Source organism: Lytechinus variegatus, chromosome 5, assembly GCF_018143015.1.
Source record: "Lytechinus variegatus isolate NC3 chromosome 5, Lvar_3.0, whole genome shotgun sequence".
NCBI classification, from domain to species: Eukaryota; Metazoa; Echinodermata; class Echinoidea; order Temnopleuroida; family Toxopneustidae; genus Lytechinus; species Lytechinus variegatus.
Genome location: NC_054744.1, coordinates 40087461 through 40103195, shown reverse-complemented (window position 1 = coordinate 40103195; position 15735 = coordinate 40087461). Strand labels below are relative to the sequence as shown.

Here is a 15735-nt window from a genome sequence, read left to right as displayed (position 1 = left end):
GATTGGATTAAGTCTAATAGAATGTGAGATGAAAAAGTTTTTGTTCGTATTATTCAAAGCAGAAAAGTGTGAGGTCTTTCAAATCTTCTATTGTTATACTGCATTCTGAAACAAATAAATGTACCAGAACACTGTTATTATCAAGAACATGATCAATAAGCCCCACACATAAACCTTTTCACATGCAACATTTAAAACGTATCAAGGGTTGAAGATTTTTTAAAGCAGATAACAGTTCAGTACTCATTCAAATCTTATATGGTTTTCACACTGCACATAATTTCCTTTACCCCAGGAAATTGGTGAGGCTAAGCTTAGCCCACTACTACGTTTTCGCAAAGTGGGTTAGCACAGTAAATAGTATGATACTGTCTTGCCCTGCAAAAAGCAGGGTTAGCCGGCTTATTGCGGTGCTAGCACCACAATGGCGGTGCTAAGAGATATAGCGTGAAACAAAACTGGGCTAACGAAATGTGGGGCTAATTAAGCATTAGCTAATCACAGAAGTCGAAATTGTATATTAATCCCACTCTGTGTGGCAAAATCATCAATATTCATGAGCTGTGTGATAGTCCAGGGTAAAGTGTTAACCCTAGATTAGCAAATAGTATGGGGTTAAGAAAGACAGTGTTACCCTTTTTACACAGGATATTCTTAGCCCCGGAATATCGCTAACCCCGTACTATCCTTAACCCCATACTATTTTTTTTCCTTTTCACACATGCCAAATTGTTATTGCTAACCCCGGATAAGGAATGCTTGCTTTTCACACACGAAACTCGCTAACCCCGGACTAGTTGTAGCTCATGCTTCAAATACATTTGTCAATCATTCGTAGTACAAGTACTTTACTCGTACAATTTTTACACACGCTAAAATTTCTTTAACCCCGTACTATAGGTGGGGCTAAATTGCCATTAAGCCCCACCTATAGTACGGGGTTAAGGTTAGCCCACTTTCGTTTTACACTAGCGATCTTAATCCCGTACTATCGCTCTTAGCACCACAATTGCTGGGATAACCCTGCTTTTTTGCAGGGCCAAATAATCCCGTACTAAAGGTGGGGTTAGCCCACTTTGCAAAAATGCTGTGTAAAAAGAAAGTGGGCTAAGCTTAACCCTGTACTATAGGTGGGGCTAAATGGCAATTTAGCCCCACCTATAGTACGGGGTTAAGGAAATTTTAGCGTGTGTAAAAAGGGTATGTGAAACCCCAAAAAGATAGTATGGGGTTAAGGATAGTATGGGGTTAAGGAAATGCAGTGTGAAAAGAACAATATTCTACTTTCCATGGAGAACAAAGAGCATCACAAAACACTGCTGTCATCAAGAACATGATCATTGTATCAATCAGTCACACAAAAAGAAGAGAGCTTTTTATCAAGCAACAGTTTATCTATCAAGTCTTTAAAAAAAAATGAAACTGAATTTACAGTACTTCAGTGGGCAGGGGTACCATTCTGCATTTAGGGTTGGTATCATTTTGGCGGAAAACCAAGGAGATAATTATGTCATCTTTATTCACATGGCAACTCACTAAGAACAAGAAACAAATCTGACAATTTCACAAACCCAAAGAAACAATAATTAAAGTTGGCTAACAGCAGGGATACAGTCACCTACCAGGATGGAATTTAGAAATGAGGTCATGCTTTATGATTAAAAATATGTAATGCCCACGGTTTCTCCAATTTCTCCTTCTATTCTCGTCACTTTGGATTATAGAAATACCTGGCCTGGGGAAACAATCTAAACTCTAAAGATTGGCACAAAAGAGCGCGGAAATATGGAGGAAAATTGTGGTAATACTGATTACACGTCTCGGGTTTCTCCCACCTTCAGGGTCAAAGACTACATGACAATGCAACAAAAATGCAGATTTTGACACTGTTTTTCCTGCTTTTCCCTCACCGCATCTTAAAGGAAAAGTCCTCCTGGAAAAGAGGGGTGTTTGAAAGATGAGAGAAAAAAAGTCAGTAAAAGGTTGCAATTAACAAACCCATACAACACTCGATGCTGTAAGCCCACTTTGATTTGTTCTATGACTTACATTTCGTTAACTTTCAGTTACTTATTAACAACTTTAAAAAAGAATTTTCCATAAAAAAGTTAAAAGAACTATTACATTTTAAGTTTTTAATTCATCTTGAAGTTAACATGATGATTGCTTTCAAATCATTACAAGAATCTTTTCTCTATCTTCATTCTCACTTCTATCAAGTTTCAAATACATTTTGATTGTAAATTTCACAATTGCTTTAAATATTAACGAAAGTGTTGCTAGGGCAAGCACATAATACACCTGACTGTAACACGGAAAATGGAGTTATTGGTCAAGCAAGAAAAGTGAAAGGTGGCAACTTGACCTATGACCTTTTGACCTAAAAATCAATAGGCTTCCTGGGATACATGCTAGTATCATACAAACCAAATCCTATGAGCCTAGAATAAGTTCAACTGAATTTATCACATTTACAAGGGCTTCAGAGGGGTAAGATGAAAACATGTCACTGTGACCTTAACCTTTGACCTTTTGACCCAAAAATCAATAGGCTTCCCGGGATCCATGCTAGAATCATACAAACCAAATCATATGAGCCTTGGTTAAGTTAAACTAAAGTTATCGTGTTTACAAGGACTGCTGAGAGGAAAACATGTCACTGTGACTTTGACCTTTTGACCCTAAAATCAATAGGCTTCCTGGGATCCATGACAGTATCATACACACCAAATTATATGAGCCTAAGTTAAGTCAAACTGAAGTTATCACGTTTACAAGGAAGAGTTTAACGGACGGACACCGAGCGTGATACCATAATGCGTCCCGTCTAGGACGGGCGTTTAAAAAGAATCATCTTTATTCTCATTTTTGTTTCATCATACACTTACCAGAAAAGCTTGAGGTTGTGAAACTGCAGCCCAGAGTACCCAATTTGCATTTTATTGATCACAAAATTAATGAAAGCAAACTAAATTTCCTTGAAATTGTACTACCATTTTCACTTGGCTGCTTCTGTTGAGAAAAAAAATGGTTTATCATCATGAACTTCGCCTTTAAGGCAGCTAAAAATATTCAAAGACGTTTAATCCTGCAATGGAATTCTTCTTTAATGTAATGTTCACAGCTTAAATTGCATTAGTCACCCAAAGCAAAGTATAAACAAACCTTTTCAACCCACGGAATATCATAGCAATGGTATAATGGAGTTTTATGAATAAATCCAATTTGAAATCTTAATGATTTAAATTCATTATTTTCTGTGTTTTTTAGGACTTTTAGGAAGAAATCAATCAGGTTGCCAACTACAATGGCTTTCACCTTTTATCTTGTCTAATTATTAATGATTGCATCAAGTAGAGGATTTGCTAAATTGCCAGCACTTATTTTTCATTTCATACTTTTATTCAATCTCATCAATAAATAGGAAATCATGATTTCGATAAAATATTGCCAGTATTTTTCTGCAGGGTATGAATCCTTTGAATGTTCAATGATTGTTTAACAATTATGTGAATGATATAGACCTTTTACAGAGATGACAATAAAGAAATATAGATATCCCGATTCCTGATCTTTAACAATATCTACCTCTTTGTAATCTTAAACTTTTAGTAATATTCAGAAGAAGTTTTACTGGGTAGAAAATTGTGTGTCATATAAGTCTTTTTTTAATTTTGATTATCTTTTAACTTTTTTCATTCATTACATTACATACTGGTGGGAGAGGGGGGATTTGTTGAGAGGAAGAGAGAAGCTACATGTACTTCCATCTTTTCATTTTCTAATACAAATTCTTTGTGGTCTTTAGTTCTATCTCATTCTTGTGTTAGAACTTGCCACATTCTGAAAATCAACAAACACATTTTAAACAAATTGCACTTTGACTTTCATCAGATGTTACTCTTCTCTCCAACATGTGAAGTGCAAAATGTGAAGCCAGACAATGAACGACCTTGACTTGATGATGACACCAGACCCATGGGTCCAATCCTACTCATCTTGATTGACGTCATCTCAACAAGGCACATCTACATCAGCCTTAGATCGTCACAAAATTCTGATCTGGTGAATTTACCTGATCAAAACGAGCATAGAATAATTGTTGCAAGCTTGGAGGCTCTGTTCTCCAGTGTTCGAAACATCAAACTCTGTGTTCTTAGGTGACATGTACAAAACATGATGATGCAAATATTGTAATGTTTAGAGTAAAGTGGAGAATTGTACCTCAGTCTCTGGACTTTGAAACAGGGTCGTGGGTTCCAATCCCTATGCATTTAATAGTGATTTTGTGAATAATAAGACAAGTGTAAATAGTGAAAATCACTAATCATGAAAGGGGTTTGTTTTTATTGAATTTTGCTTTGATTTTCCTGAATGTTACTAGGTTTGTTTGTTTTTTTAATTGAAATTTAATAAAATTTTCCCGTTTTCTGTATCACAGAAAACTGGGCACTTAAATCCAAGGTATTTCGCACTCAAGTTCAGGATAAGTACTGCAAGAAACGACACCAAAACATGGTGTCCATAACACCTAACCCAAAGTGCAGAAGATACTGAGACCAAGGCCACTTTCTATGCTCAAGCTAGAATCCCCTGACTCGGCAGTGATTTTGGCAGGGTTCCTTAAATTTCAAGGTTGCTCTCAAGAGCTTCTTAGGTTTGAATCTATGGAGATTGACAAACTTTGGCTGATGAAGAATGACCTATTGCCTGTACTACAGACAGTGGTGAAATAAAGGAATGTCACTTACATGAGCAATGTTCATCTGGGACAATTCAACACCAAGATTTGTCATAGCTATAAAAAATATTTTGTTTTTGAAACTTAAAATCAAGAGCATCAAAGGGTTCTTTCAGACAAAACATAAGTATCTTTTAATATATAAAAAAATATGGAAAGATGACAATACGTCATTTTAATTTCCATTTTGGAATCATGAAAATGAAAAAACAAAACAAAAAACGTTACATTCAGCGCATAAATGTGAAAGATTCACAGAATTGAAATGAATATTTAATTGAGAGTATGTCAGAAAGTAACTTTTTCTTCATATGCAATTTTGAAAATTCAGCACATTAATTTAATACTTTAATGACTTTGGGTAACTGTGTTGAATTCCCAAGATCAGAAATCCATTTTTGGATACACAAACCAAAAACAAAAGTTTAAGTTTACAAACTGTCATATGAACACAACCTTTCCTCACCCATAGACATCAAGGAATGGCAACTGACAAATGATGTAATTGATCTAATAATAGATAATGACTTCTGCATTTGCTGGACATGCTTGGGATCTCTGTTTTTTGCTTCGTGTAGATGCAAATAGAAAGTGGAATAAAAGTAAAGATGAGAACCAAAATATTCTTACTAATGGTTTGATAGCACTGTCATTACCAAAGAATCTCAAATTAAATGGGACGTTTATGGATTGGAGGTGGTGGAGTGCTTGTCATGTGGCAAGATCACATGGAGGACAATCCTACTATCACTTCTCTTGTGAGATAAACAGCGTAAAATAATGTCACAAGTGATGGTGCAAGTATAACCAGAAGTTTGGATAGAATCAAGACAACTATAATGTCACAAGTGATGGTGCAAGTATAACCAGAAGTTTGGATAGAATCAAGACAACTATAATGTCACAAGTGATGGTGCAAGTATAACCAGAAGTTTGGATAGAATCAAGACAACTAATAACTTATCAGGGACAAGGTACTAGGACACTTAGTAGACATATAAAGAAATAAGAATTCATTTTGTAAAATTGTACTTTTGATATGACCACTCATCTATCACTCCCTGATGAAATTTTCAGTTAAGAATTCTTCTCTATTGTTTAAAAATTTACTTAACCCAATAAAGGGAGTGATCAATAAATGGACAAATCAAAAATAAAATTTTGCAAAATGAATTGTTATTTGTTTAAATGTCTACCACTACCACTATACCACCATTATACTGTGCGTTATCTATGAAGATCAGTGCCCGGGTTAAGCGCTTACAAAGCACCACTTCCAAAACACCTTAATCGGAGGTAAATGCTGATCCCTCACAACTTTTAATTCTCTGACTTCTTTGATTTTCAATCAGATTGGCCTTTCTACTCTTCCCTTTCTTTTTGTTACCATTTTTTTTCTTTGTGCACCCACTAAAAGCGATTCCCGGATCATGTGCCCCTTTGCCCCCCCCAAATATGCCACTGCACCACAGCCTGCCATCATTCTTACCCACCCAAAACTTCCTTGTGGCTCAGGTCAAAAAGAGGCTGGAAAACAAAATGACCCTGGAAAATCCCCATTCACTGCAATTAAGCTTATCCAATATTGCAAATTTAAAGATAAATTCCAGTTTTGGTAACGATCTCAAAATGACTTTTTACAGAATCTAATAAAATGACCACCCAAGTGCCTGTTTGTATGAATAAAAAATATGTGCCAAAGGATTATGGAAGAAATTGTGTAATTGCTGAGATATCAGCAAAATAAGCGCGGATTCGGTCACTTCCGTCGGGTCTTTATTCCAGCAATATTAATACACTGTCCCACGTGTGCCTATCTGTGTTGGTGATCTTCATTGTGAACATTTTCAGCTTAGATTTCAAGATTTCACAAAGTTCAGCTTATGTAATTGTACAAGAGCTAGATCCTCGATGATATTCTGACAATTAAGCCTGGTTTTACAGACTTTCTCATGAAATCAGTGTTTACTGCAACTACTGGCATTTCTCTTTAAGCAGTAGATTGTAGCCCTCAAAAAAAAAATTCTGGCCTGTACTTTTACCATCATTAATGTCATTACCAGTTCAACAAACAACACACTCCCAAAACCACCTCTAACACCACTACAAGATGTCAATAATTTCCTTTTGAATATCAGAATTTCTCTTAACTTTCTATAGTATTACATTCCAACCAAATTTGTCCGCACCTTTTACAACGTATCATTACAAAAAATACTCTTGAGATAAATGCTCAGTAATTGCTATTTTGCAATGAGAAACCTAACTTGGAATCTGAACTTGAAATTTTAACACCGGACATCATTAACCTGAATGAAACTCTCATGAATCCTGTTTAGTTCACAGTAGGTGGTTTCAGACCGCCTCGAAGTTCGCCAGTTCCAGGTATTCTCTGATCGGGAAATTTACCCCGATCAGAAAATACCAGGTATTTTGGTAATGTGAAAGCAAACTACGCGTAATCTCCCCGAAAGAAAATACCCGCTAAATAGTAGGTACTTGGCGAAATTACGAGAACTTTCGTGGGGATTTTTCCAAGGTCGCAGGTATTTTGGCGATGTGAAAGGAAATTACGGGAACTTTTATCCCAGCGTGTCGTTGGGCGCGGCGGCGTGGGTGGCTGCTGGGCTAGAGATTTTGAATCTCCCGCCTTGCCTGTTTATCAGACCACACTGCGCATGCTCGTAACTTCGGGAACTTATCCCGAAGGATGTGTTTCGGGGCGGTGTGAATGCAGGAATAATTAACGGGTATTTTTTAGCCTTAAAAAGTTCTCGTAATTTAACGGGGATTCTTGTGATCGAGGCGGTTTGAAACCGCCTAATTATCAGCCTGCAAACTAGTATCTTTCAGATATCCACCTCTGGGGAATTCTGTACAGCTAAAAATACTGATCTGAGAAACATGGATTTGTGACAGACGCACTGCTTTGCATTCTGACACGTTTTGTGTCAATCTTCGGCTGGCTGGCTTGCTTCACCATCAGCCTGACTATCTTTTAGCATCTGTCCCATCGAGTCACACATGTGCCAGGGATATTGTGGGAAGCCTTGGTTGGATTTCCCATCTGGGAATCTAACGCACTGTTCAAACTTGAGAAAACATACATGAAATTCTTATCAAGAAACGTCATGTAAGAATCGTCACATAGTTAAAGGAGTGAACGGGTTGAAATTGGATATAAGAAAGTAACTTGCTGGTTGGAAATTGGTTAATCAGTTCAAACATGGAGGTATAGACACAGATACCTTCAAAATTTACAAGGAGCCTAATACAGAACTCTTGACCATTCTGAACACTAAAGCAATCAGCAGGCCTATAAATCGCACAATGTGCCACAGCTTCAAGAAGCAACTGTTTCTGTGTCTCCTATTCCTTCATGAGCTCTTAATATGAAAGCTTCATTTACATGATGTAGCATTATTGCTTCTTTAGGCCACTTTTTTCATCCACTGTCCTTAGCTTCAGTGACTCTTACTCGCTCTAGCGACTAGATGCTTGGTTACTAGTTCTCCATTGACTAGTGCTCCTGTGACTAGTTCTCCAGAGACTATCAGTCTAGTGACTAGTTCTACAGTGAGTAACACACCAGTGACAAGTTCTTCAGTGACTAATACTCCAGTGACTAGCTCTCTAGTGACTAGTACTCCAGTGAGTATCACACCAGTGACAAGCTCTCCAGTGAGTATCACACTAGTAACTCGTTGTTAAGTGACTATCAATCTTGTGACTAGCTCTCCAGTGACTACAGCTCCAGTGAATATTCATCCAGCAACTTCTATAAATCAATTTTTCAGTGCATGAAGTATGATTAGTTATTTGATAAGTGCAAGATTATCTCCAAGATAAATTGATGTTATGTAAAGAAAACATAATAGAAGAAGGTATAACCAAGCCAAATATTAGCATCATGTGTACATCAAAAAATAAGCTCATGAAATTATTGCTCTGTGAGATATATGTTTGGTTAGTGAATCAAACACTGTTATGTATTTCATAATATTGCTTATAATGGCAGCAGTTTCTCCAACAACATTTTGCTTGATGACAATTGGTTTCACTTCTGACAATTGGTTTCACTGCTATCGCTTTAGTGACTATTGCTGTAGTGACTAGTTAAACAATGACTATCACTCAATCGAAGAGCACTCCAGTGACTGTTGCTCTAGTAACTTGTTCTTAAGTGATTACCGGTATATAGAGACTAGCTCTCCAGTGACTATTGCTCTTGTTATCTCCAACTGAACACAAATTGCTGTGATAAAATTGAAGTGAAACCAATTGTTATCAAACAAAATGTTGTTGGAGAAACTGCTGACATTATAAGCAATATTATCAATGCGCAAAAGTGTTCAGAGATTCATTAACCAAACAGATATCTCACAGAGCAATAATTGCATGAGCTTATTTTTCGATGTATACATGATGCTAAAATTTAGCTTGATTACACCTTCTTCTATAATGTTTTCTTTACACAACATAAATTTACCTTGAAGATAATCTTGCACTATGAAAGTCTGAACACAGAGTTCATCTAGGCACCTTGGTGCATTTTGCTTAGATGGTGATTACAAGGAAGGGGAATGGATAGAGCATGCGTGTCAATAACTTTCAACTGCTATTGACAAGGAAAATAGAATAAATCTTTGTGACAAATACATGAATGAAATTGAGCAAAAACTTATTTGTCGAAAAGAATAATTGCACTACACTTGCATTGTTACTTACATGTATGACCCCATCCACATAAATATATTCAAGAACATAATCCCAGATTTTCTAGAGAATGAAATGAAAAAATAACAACTGAGCACATGTGCTTGCTAGTTTTCTTATTTAGAAAAAATGTTTTTAATATTTACCTTCAAATCTTATAGTTTTATCTCACAACAGCTAAATAATTGTGGAAAGTAAAGAAAAAAAGACTCAGGTTTAGAAATTTCTGTTTCATGCACTTTTATTTTGCAAACATAGATTTACATATTTTTTAATCATTAAGATAATTTACATCAATTACATTCACATCATTATTCCAGCTATTGTTATGATGTCAAGCAGACAATTTCCTACAGTGAAGTTTCTTAAGCAGAGTAAATGCCATCACATTCAACTCTTTCATAAACTACAGGAATTACTGACTTGATTAATCCTGTGAACAATTTAGAGGAAAAGACCAGTCATCCCACAATCATAATTTAATAAATATTTAAATAAATTGGCTGTGGTGAATAACCAACCGAATATTGGACTAAGACTTAAAACCATAAAGATTTGAATTCAAGGCTTAAAGCTTTCTATTTGAATAATTTGAGGATTCAAAATAATTATTTGTGATTCCAACATTAAACCTAGAGCTTGACAGATCATCTATCACAATTGAACTTTTATCTATTGGAGTTCCCTGTAATTTAGAGTGTATTAAAACTTAAAACAAAATATTTTAAAAATATATAGGAAAGGAATCATAAAATGACTAGGCCCAGTCTAAATTCCAAAAGATTAGAATTCTCAAAATAATACAGTTAAGGAGGAATTTTACAAAATAATTTTAATACACTTTAAATAATAAGACTGATTTTTAAAGCAATATGATAAGACTTTGTATTCCAACTTTTGTTATAGTTCATGGGAGCTACGAAATGTTTTGTAATAAATAAATCTTATTTGAAATGGACTGAATCTATGAGATGCCATCAAATCAGATTGATTTTGATAGCCTTGAATCACTCAAGGGGTGTGCAAAATAAATAGAATTTTATTGATAACAACAAAAAGAATAAAAATATAGATTTGAGATGATGAAAATAAGACATTCCCTTGAGAATAATCATGTAATGAAAGACCCAAGCAAGGAATTGTCTCACTAAACAGTAAATTATTAAATTGGTTTTATTCTTCTGACATCCCAAGAAACATGTATAAAAAATAAAACACACTTCTAATTCTACGGAATATAAAATTCCGAAAAAATCTGGATGAGATACAGTTCCCTAATTCTCGAAAAATGCCTGCTACAGTTCAGTTGGATTTTAATCTTCTGAATTTCAAAATTGAGTGTATCTAGGATTACCAAATGCAGAGTACTATATCATGATCGCAGTGGTTATTACATTAGGATATGTAGACAGTATCAAGTCAACATCATTTAGAAAAAAAATGATTAAAAACTGGCCTTGATACCTTTTGGAATGAGTAGAATGTTACATATCTCTTAATGTCAATTATTGAGTATTTTAGATGAAAATAACAACTACCACATTTATAAGCCCAACCTCAGAATCAGAATACAACTTTGTTTCTGACATAATTGCAGAAAAGGAAACTAACATAATCTATACTTTATGTTGAAAGAAATTATTCAAGTGTAGTCTTCCTATCTTACTGTGCAGCAAAGAGGATTTCTAAAGTTGTTCACATAATGTTGGCTACCATCAATTGTTAATCTTAGAGAACAAATATACATGTATGTATATCTAGACCTAATTATGAGTAGTCATCTTTCATATCATTCTGGAATAAGATATCATATCTTTTTGTATAGAATTAAAGATTAATGTATGTGTACTGTTTGGATTTTGTCAAAGGTAACAGGACATCCTTAGAAGGTTTTATGGTGCTGCACTTGCCCGTGACTGAAAGAAATATCTAATAAGTTCACTGGAGTTTGTATTTCCATAGATATAACGAAGATGAAACAATTTGAAAACTCAAAGCTTAAGCTACACATGAGAACTGAATAAACACAATGAACAATAATTTAATATCATTGAACTTTTGAACTCAAAAGGGTCAACTTGGAAGAATTCATCAACAAAACAAAGTTAACATTTAACTAAAGCCAAAGAACTCAACAGAAAACTTTGTTAGTTTGCATAGGATGAAAAAAACATTGTGGTCAGTTTTAAACACTGAAATATGAAATTGATAACAAAAAAATTGCTTAATCGTGCAGAAAGGGATAATTAACAGATGTAAACCATGGAGACATAAATACAAGAATTTTTTTTATCGCATTGGAGTATTTGAAGAATGAATCAACTTCAATATGAACAAAAAATGATTATCTCTGAGTTTAGACTTTATTATATATTCAATTGTAATTTTTATTTAAAATTTGTATATACTGAATGCTGTTTCCTGACATTTATACCTCGGTTTGCAAATTTCATTCCTTTTTGGAACTACAATCAACAAATGGAGCATCTTTCTACATCATTTTCTTTACACCTTGTCAATAATAGCAGTGGTGCAATATATACAAATAAAGCAAAAGTGCACGTCTAGATGTGACATCCTCTGCCTTACCTATCTGAAACATATGTACAACTCATTACAGTAGTATAAAAATATGTTTGGGATGGGGAGATAGCCATGAAAATATGGCATGATGTAGTGGGTGAAGAGAAAGAGGGATATCAGATGCATGCATCTCTGAAATCAAACAGAGAAGAACTAGAAGATGATGATGATGATGGCATCAAGATGATATCGGTAGGAGCAGAGAGATGCTACATACCCTTCTGGCATCTCTTGTCAACGCCGGAGACGACGGCAGAACCAATTGCATTGTGGGCGGCTTTGGTTTCTCTGCCCTCGCCACTGAGATGCTGAAGGATTGGCCAGGTGATGAGGGGTCGCCATGGTTACCTAGGATGCTGGGCAGTCAGACACACATAGGGAGCACGATTGCGGACTGCATCTTCAGCGGATAGCGGAGGGAGGAGCGAGTGATGCGGAGAAGGGGGCAATCTGATTCAATCATCTTCTGCAAAGTCTAATTCATCTGGAGGTAGATTGAGAGAGAAAGAGAGAGAGATGGAGAACATAAAGAATCTTCGTTGAATGATCAAGGTCGGCTTTAATCACATCACGAGGAGGAAAATATGATTTGTTACTACGCAAGATTGGAAAGAACATTTGATCAGGAAATGATGACAGTACACCAAGCTAAAGTTTGAACATGCTAGTTTTAAGTTTCTCATGGTTAATTATACAAAGACATACAGAGAGACAGGGTGGAAATATAAGATTAGAAAGCAAGGGAATGTTCACATAAGCAGCAGTAATGTTAATATGCTTGCATGGATCTAACTTGAACTTAACTGAATTCCAAATGAAAAGTGAAACTGCAATATTATAACAAACCTAATTAATATGTGCTCAAAAATTGTGAGACAGAAAATGTTACGTGCAGCACATTTCAAAGGGGAAAAAATGATCGACAGTTCAGGCCACTTGGAAATGAATAAAATTCTACTGTAAGCTTATCAAAATATGAATGCTGGAGACAAAAATTCTTGAGTTATCTTCAAACTTTCACTGACACGCTTAATTTCACTTCTATATTCTTCTTCTGTATAAAAATGCACCTTACCATAAGAGTGAACTTCCCCCTTTAATACATTAAAGACAGCACCTATATATTCATTGATTTCAATTACAGCTTTAATGAAATTTACATCATTCATAATGTATCCTATCCAACACATAAACATTAATGGACGGATAAACAAAGGCACATCAACTATGAACCCTGTTTGTTTACATTATGTAGCACACCATAAATTTCTGGAATGTTTGAAGCAAAGCTTGATATGCAACATGGTGCCTGGATAACAAACAAACTGAACAGGAAGATGGCTGAGTTCATTCCTCATCAGCCTAACTTTACCAAATATAAAAATTCTATCATACCAAGCTTCCCAGAGAAGCCTGAAATTAAATGACCCTGTCTCCATCAACCCAAATTGAGAATTTACAGTTGACTATTGAAGGTCAAGTCCACCTCAGAAAAATGTTGATTTGAATCAATAGAAAAAAAATCAGACAAGCACAATGCTGAAAATTTCATCAAAATTGGATGAAAAATAAGAAAGTTATGACATTTCAAAGTTTCGCTTATTTTTAACAAAATAGTTATATGAACGAGCCAGTTACATCCAAATGAGAGAGTCGATGATGTCACTCACTCACTATTTCTTGTTTCTTATTGTTTGAATTATACAATATTTCAATTTTTACAAATTTAACAATTAGGACCTCCTTGCCTGAAGCACAAAATGTTAAAATAATGGAATTCAACGTGTTCAGGGAGGAATGAAACTTCATTTTACATGACAATGACGAGAAAATAAAAATATTTCATATTTCATGTAATAAAATACAAAAGAAATAGTGAGTGATGTCATTAGTTCCTCATTGCATACCAACCGAGATGTGCATATGACTGTTTTTGTGAAATGAAGCAAAACTTTAAAACGCTATAACTTTCTTATTGTACATCCGATTTTGATGAAATTTTCAGTGATATGCTTGTTGTATTTTTCTCTTTTTATTAAAATCAAGTTTTTGTTGGGGTGGACTTGTCCTTTAAAGACTGTGGGGGTGAAGAATAACAATAAAACGATCATATTTTTTCAGGCAGAAATAAAAGACTAGACCTTTAGACCAACAATTGTTTATTTCGAGAGGAGGGAGGGGGAGTTGCTGGCTAGTTTGCACCCAAGTAATTCAACAGTAAATGGGGGATAACATTACAGGAAACAAGCAACCACAAAGAACATTACAACAAACATTTGAAGATAAACACCAGTCATCTCAAAATGAGTTCGAACAGAATCCAATGAAACTACAACCAAGTTGTTTGTATGTATAAATAAAAAATATGTGCCAAATAGCTCTGGAAGATAATGTGTACCCAGATCTAGATGCATGATAATAGTTTGGACTATTAACCTTGATTAAAAAGACTTTCTCACAAAATAAAAGTAAATATAAAACCCATTAATACAGGCCTAAATGATAAGAAAATAACTCTGGTGCTAAATATATTACATGAAAATTTATCCTGGGATACATATTTGGGGGTATAAGGATGGTGGTATAGTAGTATATCAACTACATACAGTAAACCATCCCAGGGGCATTTTTGGTTCCCGTTTGGATTTATTTTTCTTTAATTCAATTATAAGTGTATGTATAACTTGTACAACAAATCCATTAACCTTCCCCTTCTCATTTCTCCAAAAACAGAACTAGACAGCATTGTAAACTGCATATAATAGCTAGAATGAGCACCGTAAGGGTTAAATTTTCCATCCAAAGTGAAAAGAATGGCAGACATCAGATGTTGTGACAGGCGCAGGGACAGTTGAACACCTGACTGGCTGGAGAAGGAAAAAAAATGGAAGCAGGCCAATTCATAACAATACCAAAGTGGATGGCACTTTCCAAAATCAAAAGCGCAAGAATTACAGCACACCAGGACAAATCTTAACTCTAACCTACACATTCATTGGCAATGTAACAAACGACAGGAAAGAAATGAACTTGACAGTTGCCATGGTAACAAATGGAGTATTAGCTGGTGTAGATTTGGTCTGCCATGCTGCACACGCTTCACTTTCTCTTCATCTGAGAAGGCTTTTACATGGTCTTTTAGTGCCATTCTTATGATGTTATAGAGTCTGAATTGGAACGTTCAGACAATACCCATCTCTAATATAACTGTATATAAGAAGATGAAGCAAGAGGAAGCAAGGTGAAGGTCTTGAAACATGTTTATCAAACTTCATATATAACTTGCGAAACCATGTAAGCTGATGAAAAGTAATATACGGGGAATGGTTAGGAGAGTTTAATAGAATGTAGTATAAACTAAACCACGATGATGACGATGATGATGACGATGATGTTAATGATGATGATGATGGTGGTGATGATGTTAATGATGATGATGATGTTAATGATGATGATGGAGGTGATGATGTTAATCATGATGATGATGATGATGATATTAATGATGATGATATGATGATGATGGTGATGGCCATGCAAATGTCTCTCAATAGGGGAGTATATAAAAGGCAGAAAGTTTAGATATTATTTTACCATCACTTGAACTACAATATGAAGATACTTATTTTACATTTGTAAAACACGATCGTTTGAATTGCACCATGAAAGGTTCTTAGGAATACTGAAAATATGTCCTG

At 35.2% G+C, this 15735-nt stretch overlaps 1 protein-coding gene across 2 annotated transcripts in view; it reads right to left on the bottom strand.

Annotated features, from left to right (window-relative positions):
• Window positions 1-9680: 9680 nt before the first annotated feature.
• The window catches only part of LOC121416135 (methyl-CpG-binding domain protein 2-like), a 54273-nt gene continuing 48218 nt past the window's right edge, over window positions 9681-15735 (bottom strand). For both annotated transcript variants that reach the window (XM_041609607.1, XM_041609608.1), the window contains one exon: window positions 9681-12524. In XM_041609607.1, the coding sequence (XP_041465541.1) occupies window positions 12496-12524 (29 nt within the window). In that variant the 3' untranslated portion in view covers window positions 9681-12495. The remainder of the gene's footprint in view (window positions 12525-15735) is intronic.